This window comes from Notamacropus eugenii, chromosome 7, assembly GCF_028372415.1.
Source record: "Notamacropus eugenii isolate mMacEug1 chromosome 7, mMacEug1.pri_v2, whole genome shotgun sequence".
Classification (NCBI taxonomy): domain Eukaryota; kingdom Metazoa; phylum Chordata; class Mammalia; order Diprotodontia; family Macropodidae; genus Notamacropus; species Notamacropus eugenii.
In genome coordinates this window covers 145,341,711-145,354,993 of record NC_092878.1, presented here as the reverse complement: position 1 = coordinate 145,354,993, position 13,283 = coordinate 145,341,711, and the positions used below count along the sequence as shown (strand labels likewise).

The following is a 13,283-nucleotide window of genomic DNA, read 5'->3' as shown; positions in this document are numbered from 1 at the left end:
CGTTTCCCTCCCGGTCTGGTCTCCCGACCTAGGTGAGAGGATCTGACCAGTCTTAGCTCCAGCCTTCAAGAGGCCACTTCAGCCTCCAGGGTGGGTGAAGGCTAGTGAGAGTGACAACCGAGGAGAGCAGGTCCCCCTGGTGGAGCTCTCCATTCACCTGCAAGCCAGGAAACAAGCGCTGAGATTTGCTACGCCTCATGCCGCTGGTTTTTTGCCTCCTTCCTTCCCAGCTCCATGGTCCTGTTGCTTCCCTTGCTTTATCCTGTGGCCGGCCCGGGAAGATAGGATCAGTGGAGAGAAGTCTTCCTGCTTCCCAGTTGCTGGTTGAAACAAGGTTGCTCTGGGGGAATGAATAAAAGTTGGCGTTCCTCTCCGCCTTCCCCCTCCCCTACCCCCTCTCTGCTGTCCTCTCGAGCGTCTCAGCCCCTTTCTTTCCTTTTCCTCTGCCTATTCTTTCCCCCGTCTCCAGTCTCCTTCCCCCTCCTGCACTAGTGAGTTTCCCCTTCTCTTTGCCTCTCGGGCAGCCGCCAGCGGTGTCCGAGCTGGGAATGAGCCATTGGCTGCTGATTGCACAGATCAGTGCAGAGAGCGGACACACACACACGCACGCACATGCACACACACACATGCAAACACGCACACACGCACTCACACACACTCACAACTCGCAGTGGCTGCGCCTGGGCTCTGCAAATGCCTCTCCGAAGAGGCGCTTCCAGCAGAAGGAAAGCCAAGCAGTGCCCACGCCGCCGGGCTTCTCCTGCCCCCCGCCTCCCACCAGCTGATCTCCCCACCCCTGCCCGCCTCCCCGAGAGCAAGGGCAGAAGGGGATGGTAAGCCGCGGACGCCCCCCGCCCTGAGGACCATCGGGTGCCCGCCTCCCCTCTCGCCTGCTGGGCTGTCCCCGCAGCGCCCCGGAGTCCGCAGCGCCCCGGAATCGGAGCGCTTGACGTCCATGACCGCTCCCGCCCGCTTTCTCTGGCTGCAGCTCCCGGACACGGTCTGAGAGCGAGCGCTGACTTGGGCACTCTGTTCACCCTGCTGAGGCGAGCCCGCTCTCCGCGCCCCTTGCCCGGGGGTCTAGCTGAACTCCCCGGGCTCCCGCGTGCCCGCAGCCCGCCTAGCCGCCCTTGCCCTCCAAGGCAGGCGTCTCCAGGACCGCCCTAAGCGCCACCAAGTAGCAGTCCGACGCTCCCCGGAGGGCAGCGCCCAGGAGGATGGCCGGGCTCCGCTGCCTGCTCTGCCTGTGGTTCAGCTGGAGCTACGCGAGCGCGGGGCGCGGGGAGCGCCCGCAGCAGCCCCACCAAGGGTCCCACGACGCGGTCCCGGGCCCGCTGGCCCGAGGCAGTGGCAGGAGCCCCACACCTGAGAGAGAGCATCCGGACCAGGTGGAGGAGCATATGCTGCTCCTCTATGACAAGTACCGCGGAGGTGGTCCTCCCGTGGCTGAGGCTCCCCACAAGCCCAGGCTCCCTAGGCACCTACCCCTCCCGGAGGGCAACACGGTCCGCAGCTTCCGAGCTGGAGGAACAGGTGAGCCGCCTTCCAACCCCACCCCGAGCAGGCCCAGGGTTCCCTCTCCGTGCCCCTTTTGTGCACCCCCATCGCCTCCACCTCGCAGGTGCCCTTTTCTATGTTTGGTGAGGTGGCCTGTCAGCTCGGTTTCTACTCTGGACAGACTGGGCGAGAAGGTCTGGGGGAGAGAGAAGTGGACTCAGTGAAGGCTCTCCCAGAGGTGGGGAAGGGTGCTAAGGAGGCTGAAGGTGTGTGCCTGGAATGAGGAGGGGAGTAGAATGACACTGGGCAAAAAGAACAGAAGCTTAGGGGACCTGGGGGGGGGGGGGGGAAGGGACAAGGACACAAAAGCCAGAGGGACCTTAAGATGCTGTCGATCTCCGTCCCAGGCTCCCAGTTCTATCATTAAAGCTTCTCAGACTGACGTTACTTGACGCCTGTGGGGATACAGGTTCCACTGAGAGAGCCTACACCCAAATACGAAGTCTGACTGGGAATGCGCATCTTTCCTTTGCATCACTTTAAAAAAAATGATATCATTGTGCTTTTATCATTGCTTTCACTTCCGAATATGACCTTCCCCTTCACACAAGGTAAAGCATTCTATGGAACAAAACTTTAATAAAAAGGGAAAGGGAAAAAAGTTCAGCAAAATTACCCTGTGGGTCAACTGAGTAAGTATGGGCAACGCTCCACACCCATAAGTCCCCTTTGCTCCATTTTTTAAAATGCTTTTTTCCGACTTCCAGTACTTTAGTCAGAGCAGCCACTTCCACATGACATCCATCACTGCATCAAATTTGGTAACTCCTTGGCTGGAGAAAATAACCATCGGCTATATGAACTGTTTAAAGCAACCAAAACCTTATCATAGGTGGAGGAGTTTCCTCTGAGCATTTGTAGCTTCTGTGTCCTGGGGCTGAGAATGGGTGGCAATGTTTGTGAACTCTTTTCAGTACATGCAGAGAAAAAGCTGTTCATCCTATCTTTCAACGCAGATTATTGTAGACTGAAATTTATTGCTTGAGAGGTTATTCCCTGGCCCTGCCAAGAAATATATAGTTTATTGTAAATATGAAAGCTTGCAAGATAGATTTCTGGAAGATGTCTATGCCTGCAAGTGTTGAGGATACTGTTGTCCATTGTGGCAAATTGTGTGTGTGATAAAGGTAAATTTAACTGTAAATCTATTTAACTGTGAATCATTAAGATGCTTCAGCCATCTGTACCACCCTACTATTCATGTCAAAATAACTAAGCAGTGATTTCCCAAGAGCTCTGATATGTATAAGTCCTGAAAAAAAAATCATCAAGGAAAGTCCCAAGTTGGACTTTGGAAATGCATTTTGGGGTTTAAGGTATGATGACATTTACAGTAAATATGAATTATGGTTGTCAGTATAAAGCTTTTGAGCTGCAGTCTGAGCTAAAGCAGATTTCTTTTTCAGCAGGGTATTATATAAGGATGATCTGTGTGAGGAGTCAGCAAAGGTTCAGAGAACCCTATCCATCTTGCTGTGGAATAGATTGTTCCCTAACTTGAGTGATCAACCTTCTACAAAAGTCAACCAAGCAGGCTATTGTCCAGTTACGTAAAGTGTTAGGGGCAGTTTTGTATTGCTAGCAAATTGTAGTAGGGTCAGGATGAGGGAAATGAAATATCATACATTTTATAGATCACCAAGTCCAACCACTTAATTTTACAAAAGACTCGAAGTGACTTGTTGCACAAATTCAGGTGAACTAAGTGGTTGAACCAGATTGATCGAGACCTAGACATTCTAATTCCAAATGTACTCAGATTGGCGTAAAGGAATGAGATATTGATGACGATCATGTCTGTTTCCTGTTAGGGTAATCTAGTTAGTTGCTACCTTAAGTGACAATAACAGGAGAGAATAGATGTGATTTGGACATTTAAAAAAAAGTTAATATTACTGATGAATCACATAGGTTCAGGGAGGAGAAGTGGGGAAGAGGTTGGAGACCAGGAAAATGAATCTCTTCATCCATGTATATACGAACATCTGTGTTTTCAGCAACAGAGAGCTGATGTGTTTGACTTGTTGGCATTATTCAGGGATGGGGAACATGTGACCTCGAGGACACATGTGGACTAAAGTACAGATTCAATCAAAGGGACACACTTCAGGACTCAAGGAGTTTGTATTTGAATGGAAGAGAACACATAGGTTTCAACTTTTTAGATGAAAAGGTCTCCCATGGTCCTTAGGGTGCAGCAACGAAGTGGATAGCCATGCATCTTCTGCATCTTCTTTAATGTCATTTCAATTGATAATCATATCTGTTTCTGATGTCAAATCATTTGACAATGCCAAGGATGTGAATAGAAAGAATTTTATTTTCTTGGTCTTCCAGAGCTGTGTGATTGCTGAGAAGGGAGGGGCCAGCATGTAGTCACTTCCATGGGCATTGCTTCCCAAGATAATGTCTTCATGGGCTAGGCTAGAATTAGGACCAACAAGTGGAGTTTTATATTTGATTTCTAGGTTGCCAACTTGAAACTTCTTTGCAATGCTAGATTTTTCTCACCAAGAATACACATATACTTCAAAAATCAGTTTTTCAGTCACAGAGCTTCAATTTTTCAAATAAAGCCCTGGATGTCTCATTTTTTAATATCAAGTATAAATGTTTAGTATTTTAAAACATTGAAAAGTTAAAACGTGGAACACTGAAAGGAAGATTTATAGTTAGCTAGATACAAGAATCTTAATTCTAAGGCACCAGTTTTTAATTACATTTTATATGAAAGAATCCAATAGTAGATTTGGTTTGATTTTCACAGGTACTTGTAGAAAGTCAATTTTATCCAGGCAATGGATCTTCCACCATTCATTATGAGCTTTCAGTAGCAGTCCCAACTTAGGTTTATTGCAAATTATATAGACTTCCTTGACGATGTCAAATTCATAGGCACCCTGAGAGAGATAAGGGGAAGAATCATGTGCCAGGCAAGTCAAACCACCACCACCACCACTTTAATCACTACCTCCCTTCATGCCCCAGTGTAGATATTCCAGGACACTTAACCTAAGAATCTTGGAAATAGCAGTGCTCCCAGACCAATGGCCGCTTCATCCAGCCTAAAGTCCATAGCCATTATTGAAGGGGGTCATCACCAGGGAGAAAGGGCCATCTTTCCTTGCTACTACCAACACCAATTACTGAAAAACTATGTATATAAACACTGGGCAGATAAACCCAAGGACCAAGGAAATGGAATACGGGGGGTGTGGAACCTGCGGCCACAGGCGGCTCTGTAGGTCCTTGGGTGTGACCTTTTGACTGAGTCCAAGTTTTACAGAACACATCCTTTTATTAAGAGGATTTGTTCTTCAAAGTTTGGATTCAATCATTAATACATTTTTTAAAGCCTGAGTTTTTCTAGCATAAATATTAACTAAACCTCAACTATTATTTCATACCACAAGTACCTCCTAAAGAAGTAGCTTATCCTGGACCCCATCCAAAGGTGTTTTAGGTATTCAGTTACTAAAGACCTTGCTGGAAGGTGGTTTCATCTGGAAGCCACAGAGAAGGCACCCAGGCTTCATCAGGAGTCTGGCTCCAAACTACATTACATTTTCCTCTCCCTATTCCTCCTTATGACATGTACTCTGGTAGGGCCGACAAAAGCTGTCTGGATTAGCAAATTGGAGATTCTTTCTAGTGCTAAACCCATACTGTCTCAGGGCATGTGGAACTCTTCAGGCTGTATTAAAGGTTCAGGCTGAGCTATTGATTAACATTATTTATTGTTCTAAACCTATAATAATGTCTTTGGTTGAAAACCAGCTCCTGTGGTCTCTTTATGATTACTTTATACTTAAATTATTACTTGCTGGGAGGTGGCATCCATCCTAAATATACTTTTCACTAACCTCTTTTCTCTGCTTCCTTCACTGATCCATTCATTTGGTTTGCCAAAGTCATAAATTTGCAGTACTTATAAGATTCTGAGATAGAAAAGTATTTACACAAAACAATCCAACCCATTAGGTTTTACCTTTCTCTTGGCAAGAAATCATTTATTAAGTTATTAATGGCAGCAAAGCTCAGCTTCATAAAAACACATGGTCACATATCACAGGTTGGGAGGATGGAATGAGGGGCATGTGATGAATTTTTATTTTTAGCTTTTGTTAAAAAATTGTCCCTGTTACCTTTTAATAAAAATAAAACATGGCATATTAGGATTGTCCCCTTTGCCAATTATATTATCACCATTCCCATAATTGGTATTTTTTAAATTATAACTACAACCTTTCTAAGGTGTTCTTACAAGCAACAGCTTAAATTTGTGTAAGTAGCTTTCTTCAAAAAAGAGGTTTACTTCAGTGGGCATATAGACTTTTTAAAACATCATCTACACTTTAGAGTTAGGTTGTTTTGTTTTTAACAGCACCCTCCTTTCACTGGGAGAGGAAATTCACTTTGAAGCAACTCCCTACGTCAACGCACATCAACAATTTAAGAGCTTTAACTGTGATTTGCCAAGGTCATAAAGCCAGTATATGTCAGAAGTCTGAGGCCAAATGATGATCCCCTGTACCACACTGCCTCTTAGAAAATACGAGTGAGCACTTAGACCCACACATGAATCTCCTCATTCTAAGAATAATAGCATTGTTGCTTTGTCATATTTCTGGTCATGAATGGCTGGACAAGGAGGTCTTCAGACAGACAACAGGAAATCAAGAGGTGGAAGGAAGGTGTCACTAATAGTGGCAATCTCTGCGAAACATCCCAAAAACAATGAGAAAGAATTATTGTGTAATAGGTTAGAATTAGGCAAGATGGCAAAATATAGGCACAAAACCTAGTTATTTGGAATTTCCTGCACCCGCAAAAGTAGGCTGAGGGTGAACTATGTTTGAATTATTTGATATTTCCCCTTAAAGGAGGAGGACACGGGATGGTGAACGGAATAAAATTATTGTCTCATAATGAGGTTTTTACTCCATTGACAAGATGGTTTTACAATCTGCGTTTTTTTCGGGATACTATTAATTCTTGTTATCCCTGCTAATGAAAAAGAGAGAGAAGCATCAGTGACACACAAATAATTTAAAAGTTCCACTTTGTACTATAGCCAAATACACTCGGAAAGTCAGATGGGCCATGGAATCAGTACAAGAGGACACTGAAGCTGAAATTCCACTTAAAGCAAATTGAAAATCAGCTCTATAGTTAAAATAAGTTCTTGGGATTAAAAGCATATCATTCCATTGACAACATTTTCATAAGGACTTTGAAGTATTCAGACTTTCCCAAGCACTGATATAGGGACAGGAATATATGGGCACTGGAGATCCACAGGTACATTTGGTAAACTATGTGTTCTGAAACTCATCTTTAAAACCCCTACTATGTCCATCTCAGATGTTCTTACATTGAAAAGGATATGATATGCAAAACTCAGAGTGAATTACTTAGTACTGTCATATTCATATGACCAATGTTATTCTAGGTTTCAGAACACCAGAAGACAATGTTTTATTCTTTTCTTAAACTGAGTATATTGCTCCTACAATTTCTATTTAAACTTGGTTAAATTCAGGAGGGGTGTGCAACTAGGTAGTGCAGTGGATAGATTGCTGAGTCTATCCATCAGTCAGGGAGATTGATCTTCCTGAGTTCAAGTCTGACCTCAGACGCTTATTAATTGTGTGACCCTGGACAAGTCATTTAATCTTATTTGCCTCAGTTTCCTTATCTGTAAAATGAGCTGCAGAAGGAAATGGCAAACCACTCCACTATCTTTGCCAAGAAAATTTCAAATAAGATTATGAAGATTTGGAATAAACTATAACTATATGAACTATAAGTGGAAAGAGCCCTGACCTTAGTTCAGATTTTGACTCCGCTGCTTACTAGTTGTGTGACTTTAGCTTCCTCGTTAGATAAAATGAGAAGATTGGACAAGACAGACTCTAAGGTCCCAGCTCTTAATCTGTGGGCCTATGATGGAAGGAATCACCATGATTTCATCTCCCAGAGTCCTTTCCTGAACCTAAATTTTGGAGAGTTCTTATTAAACATAATTCTCCATGGATCTGTGGGAAATGACCCTTCTTTTACTTGAAATATATGGGATTGGTTGATATTTTGCAATTTATTAAACTTACTATTTGTTTCTTTGGAAAAAAGCTCATTAGAGATAAAATAAACTATAATAATATATCATCAAATAAGATAAATAGAAAAAATTTTAAAAAATCACTTTTAAAAAAACTTATTGCAATTCAGTATTTTAATGCAAGGCCCATTTAATAAAATCAGAATGTATTGTATAATCCGTTTGATTTATGAAATATAAGAGGGATATTGAAAGTTATATGGAAAATCAGTGCAAATTCTTAAGTGTTAGCATAGTGAATTTGATTTTTTTTAAAAAAAAGATTTTTTATAGATAATTTCACAGAAACTCTAGTATGGAGAAATAGTAAAAAAAAAAATTTCCTATGTACCTGACAGAGAAAAAAATGGAAAAAAGATAATCCTTCATTCTTTGCTGTGTAGGAAAATACTAAACCATCCAACTTAACAAGAGTTTAATTTGTTATTTTTGTAAAAGAAGGAAAATTTATCTTAAGCTGATTCAGTTTACTTTTCAAAAGTTTGGTACTATATTTTTGTGATGCAAATTGATAACATTTTTTTCCATGCCAAATTCTCTTATAATTTTAAATGCTTATAAGTTAGTAAATAGGATATCTTTATTTTGGTAGTGACAGTGGAAAGACGTTTTGCCCTAGTAGAAATATTCTGAGGGTATGCCAAGTTCAATTCAAAGGGAATTTGGATGGCTGTGTTGAATTCATGAACATGGAGTTTTTATAATGGAAATACTGACGCAGTTTTGACCCCAGTAGGGCAAGTGCATCATGATATCAAATCTAAACTATAGCTAATGACTTTATAACTAAATTGCCCTTGTGACTGTGTCCTTTTTCATCCCTGGAATAGATATGGCAGTCTATAAAAATGCTAGTATATTCTCTATAAATGTAAACACATGGTATGATAATGGAATTTTCCAGCATATGTATGCATCAGAATGTCTCTTGCAACATATCTTTTAATCTTTTAGTGATGATGTCAGGTTTTAAAATTTTTATTGATATTTTTAGTTTTATATAACCTAAATTCCCCAGCCTGACCCTTTCCTCACCCATCCCCCAAGATACATCTCAATAAACTTAGGAGTCCTGCTTCCAGTCCAATTTTCATAGCCATCGCTTGGCTCCTGCAAAGAAGGGACTTCACAGGATGAGAAAGCCAGTCAGACTGAAGTAGCAGGACAGACAGGAGAGACAAGAGGCAGAATGAACTAAATAAGTTGACTCCCCTCTACCATCACTACTGCCAGAACCTTGACCACTATCTGTCCTCTGATCCTGATTGAGACAACCCAAAATGATTGGGAGTAGTAGTATCCTCCAAATACCAGCCCAGCCTTCAAAATTATCGAGGGGAGAAATCATTGTGGAGAAGAGACCCACCTTCCTCATCACTACTAGCAATAACTACTGACCAACTGCTATTAATCAGCATGTGTGTACCAGAGGGAAAGACAGCACTACCTCTCCTCAGACCCTGACAGAGGGAGACAGGACCTTGAACTCAGAATCTTGGGTTTCCCAGTGCCCTCAACCAACATTCCAGGAAGTAGCCCTTGTGGAGATGCTTCTACAGGAATTACAGTTACAGCTCCTGAAGACTGAGAAAATAAAACTCTTGTCATCAAAGTCAAATGGTTCAATATCAGAAACTGACATGATTCTTTTAAATTAATGATTTTATCAGTGGAAATGACATTAAAGAAACTGTCCTCCCATCTGCTTTGCCACTGCTGAAACCTTCTCCCACATTAGCAAGTGAGATCATCTGTCTTTCTATTTGTCTCCCCAGTGTTTAGAGTAAGACTTTGCACATAGAAATCACTTCATGCTTTATTGATTGTTTTGCTCTAATACACGGTTAATTTTTGTAAATTTGCAAAGCTAAGAAATATATATACTCCTTTAAATCTTCAGTCAGTGATTCTCAAATTTCTACAACTTTATGATATCAATTAGTCAGTAAGCACTAGTTAAACCTCGATTTTGTGCCCAATCAGACTTTGCTCCTGCCTACAACGAGATTAAATTCTATGCCTTATTTTTACACGTATAAGTATGAACAAAATAACACAAGATGATGGAAGGGGTCGTTAGCAGTTGATTAGGAAAGGTTTGAAGTAAGAAGTGGTATAAGAGGGAGAGCATTCCAGACATGGAGAGTAATGAGTAGTCAGTGCAAAACCTCAGATATGGCAGAGAGGATTTATCAGTAAAATGGAGAATGCATAACTTGGTTATGGGTGGGAATATTAATGAAAGGATAATAAACAAAATTGAGTAGCCTTTCCATCTTTTTTTGCCATTCCCTATTTATTGTGAAGTCAATTCCGTACCTTGCTCAAGTGAGGGAGCACTTCATGATGGACTAGTCTCTCCACACCCACTCCAACTTCCCTTTAATCACAGGGCACTTTGGTGGCATCCTGAGCAGTATCTAAAAGCCTGAGAGGTGGTTGAACATTGAGCCATCTCCTTATGGTAACTCGATAGCTTGGCTGGCAACTTTTGTGACTTAGAGTAACTAATTTATTTGTAGCAAGGAAATAAGAATAAGAATATCATTGGGCAGGCTATGAAGTGGGCTCATAACTCAATGTATATCTTTTATCATTGCAAGATGTAAAAGTTAGATTTGCTAAGTAATGGAAGCAGAAAGAAGACACAGATGACAGTTGGAGGTATTTCAGCTCCTAGAACTGAAGTAGACTGCAGGGAATAGTAAAAATCTTGTCATGTAGAATAAAATCTCTTTTTAAAGAGCTGCAACCTAATATGGAAGCATACTTCACCATATACTTTTTATTTTGTTAACCAGAACTCTAAGAACATCACCACTTCTACTCATTTGAAAACCAGTGTCAAATGTTGCTTCTTACTGCAGCAAACTTTGGTTGACTGAAAATTTATGTTTGACTGAAGAGTTGTTTTGTTTTGTTTTTAAAAAGTATGGTATCACATAGGAGACACTTATATGAATCAATTGATAAATTTACTCTATGCATAGAATGACCTGTCAGCCTAAAAAGTAGGCAAATAGATTGAAGAATAAATGACTCTTTCAATTTATTTTATATAACATATCATCCATCACTATATTTTAGATTTGAGGCTTGTAAAACAGGTCTACCTTAGACTTCTTAAATGCAGTAACTGCATATGGGAAACAAAATATACAAAGGAAAATAACATTGCATAGCATTCTTTTCCTAAGTTAAGAACTCTTATTTTTGTTCTCTTTATTCTTTCATGAATGAAAAAGATGAGCTAGACGAGTACTTAATGTCTTTTCCAGTCCTAAGACTTCATCATGGTTGTTTAGTTGTTTCATTCATATATAACTCTTCCTGACCTCATTTTGAGTTTTCTTTGTAAAAAGGTATTGACATGGTTTGCCATTTCCATCTTCAGTTTATTTTACAGATGAGGAAACTGAGGCAAACAGGGTTAAATTACTTACCCACACAGCTAGTAAGTGTCAGAGGCCATATTTGAACTCAGAAAAATGAGTCTTCCTGACTCATAATACTTAGTAGTAAATAATCATAGTAATAATCATAATACATAGTAGTAAATAATCATAGTAATCAAAGACTCATTGTGTAGCAGAAAATATTTAACCACTAAATAACTGGTTGTTGCTTCATGGAGGAATAAATGGACAGCCTACAGTATATAGAACAGGAAATAGTTTTATAAAATACTATACTTTTCCTTTTTGGCATTTCTAGCAGTTATGATTGGTTTAAATAAAAATTTGTAATTAAAAATTTTCTCTTTAACATTTTGTGACTTTCTAGGTTTTAATTAGTCAAGCTTGATTTTGATCCATTCATCATAGATTCAAAACAGCTTTTCAATGCACATGTTTGACTCTTTGTGGCCTGAATCTGTGATCCCATGAACCATAACACACCAGGTCCTTCTGCTCTCCATTATCTTTTGAAGTGCACTCAAGATCATGTTTGTTGTTTCCATGACATTATTTGTCTATCTCATCCTCCATTGTCCCCTTTTCCTTTTGCCTTCAATCTTTCCAACCATCAGTGTCTTTTCCAATGAATCCCAAGAGTTGTCATCATGTGATCAAAGTATTTAAGCTTCAATTTCAGTATTTAACCTTCCAATGAATTGTCTGAATTAATTTCTTAAAGTATTGATTGATTTGATTGCGTTGCTGTCCAAGGGACTCTCAAAAGTCTTCTCTAGAACCGTATTTCGAAAGCATCAATTCTTGGCCCTCACTCAGCTTTCCTTACAATCCAACTCTCACAGTCATTCACTGCTACTGGAAAACTATAGCTTTGACTATATGTGTCCTTGTTGGCACATGTCTCTGCTTTTTAGAGTATTATCCAGATTTGGCATAACTTTCTTCTCAAAGAGCAAGTGTCTTTTGATTTCATGGCTACAGTCACCATCTACAGTGATTTTTGAGCTGAAGAATATAAAATCTGGCACTACTTCAATTTCCTTTCCCTCTATTTGCCAGAAAGTGATGAGACCAATTGCCAAGATCATAGTTTTTTTTTTTTTGACGTTGTGCTTCAAGCCAGTTTATACTCTCCTCTTTCATCCTCATCAAGAGGCCTCTTCACTTTCTGCCATCAGAATGGTCTCATCTGAATACCTGAGATTGTTGATATTTCTCATGGCAACCGTAATTTCAGCTTTTGATTTACCCAGCCTGGTATTTGGCATGATGTACTCTGCATATAAGTTAAGGAAATAAGATGACAATATACAGCCTTATTGGGCAGCTAGGTGGTGCAGTGGATAGAGTACCAGTGCAGGAGTCAGGAGGATCTGAGTTCAAATCTCATCTCAGACCCTGGATACTCACTAGCTGTGTGACTTTGGGCAAGTCACTTAACCCCAATTGCCTCATGCTGGGTCATCTCCAGTTATCCTGTTAAATATCTGGTCACTGGATTCAGATGGTTCTGGAGGAGAAGTGAGGCTGGTGACCTGCACAGCCCTTCCTCACTCAGAAACAAAGTCAAGTGCAAGTCATATCATTATTTCTCTGATGGCATGGTGTTCTTTGGCAACGAAGGATGAGCACACATACAGCCTTATTGTAATCCTTTTCTAATCTTAAATTGATCAGTTGTTCCATGTGCGGTTCCATTATTGTTTCTTGGCCTACATATAAATTCCTCAGGAGAAAAGTAGGATGATCTAGCATTCCCGTCTCTTTGAAGGTTTGCCACATTTTGTGGTGATCTACACAGTCAAAGGCTTTAGTGTAGAAGATGAAGTAGAAATGGGTGATTTTCTGGAACTCCTTTGCTTTCTCTGTAATCCAGTGAATCTTGGCAATTTGGTTTCTAATTCCTCTGCCTTTTTGTAAACCAGCCTGGTCTTCTAGTAATTCTTCATTCATATAATGCTGAAGTGTACCTAACCTTGCTGGCATGTGAAATGAATGCATTTGTTTAATAATTTGAACATTTCTTAATATTGTCCTTCTTTACAATTGGGCTGTAAACTGATCTTTTCCAATGTAGTGGCTACGGTTGAGTTTTCCAGATATTCTGGCACATTGAGTGTAGCACTTTAGTAGCATCATCTTTTCTTAGAATTTTAAATAGCTTAGCTGGAAATCTGTCCCTTCCACTA

The 13,283-nt window shown here is 40.7% G+C and overlaps 1 protein-coding gene across 1 annotated transcript in view; it reads left to right on the top strand.

Moving 5' to 3' along the window:
- Positions 1–691: 691 nt before the first annotated feature.
- BMP3 (bone morphogenetic protein 3) overlaps positions 692–13,283 on the top strand; it is a 30,864-nt gene continuing 18,272 nt past the window's right edge. Inside the window, exon 1 of the mRNA XM_072623009.1 lies at positions 692–1,533. Coding sequence (XP_072479110.1) covers positions 1,218–1,533 — 316 coding nt within the window. The 5' untranslated portion in view covers positions 692–1,217. The remainder of the gene's footprint in view (positions 1,534–13,283) is intronic.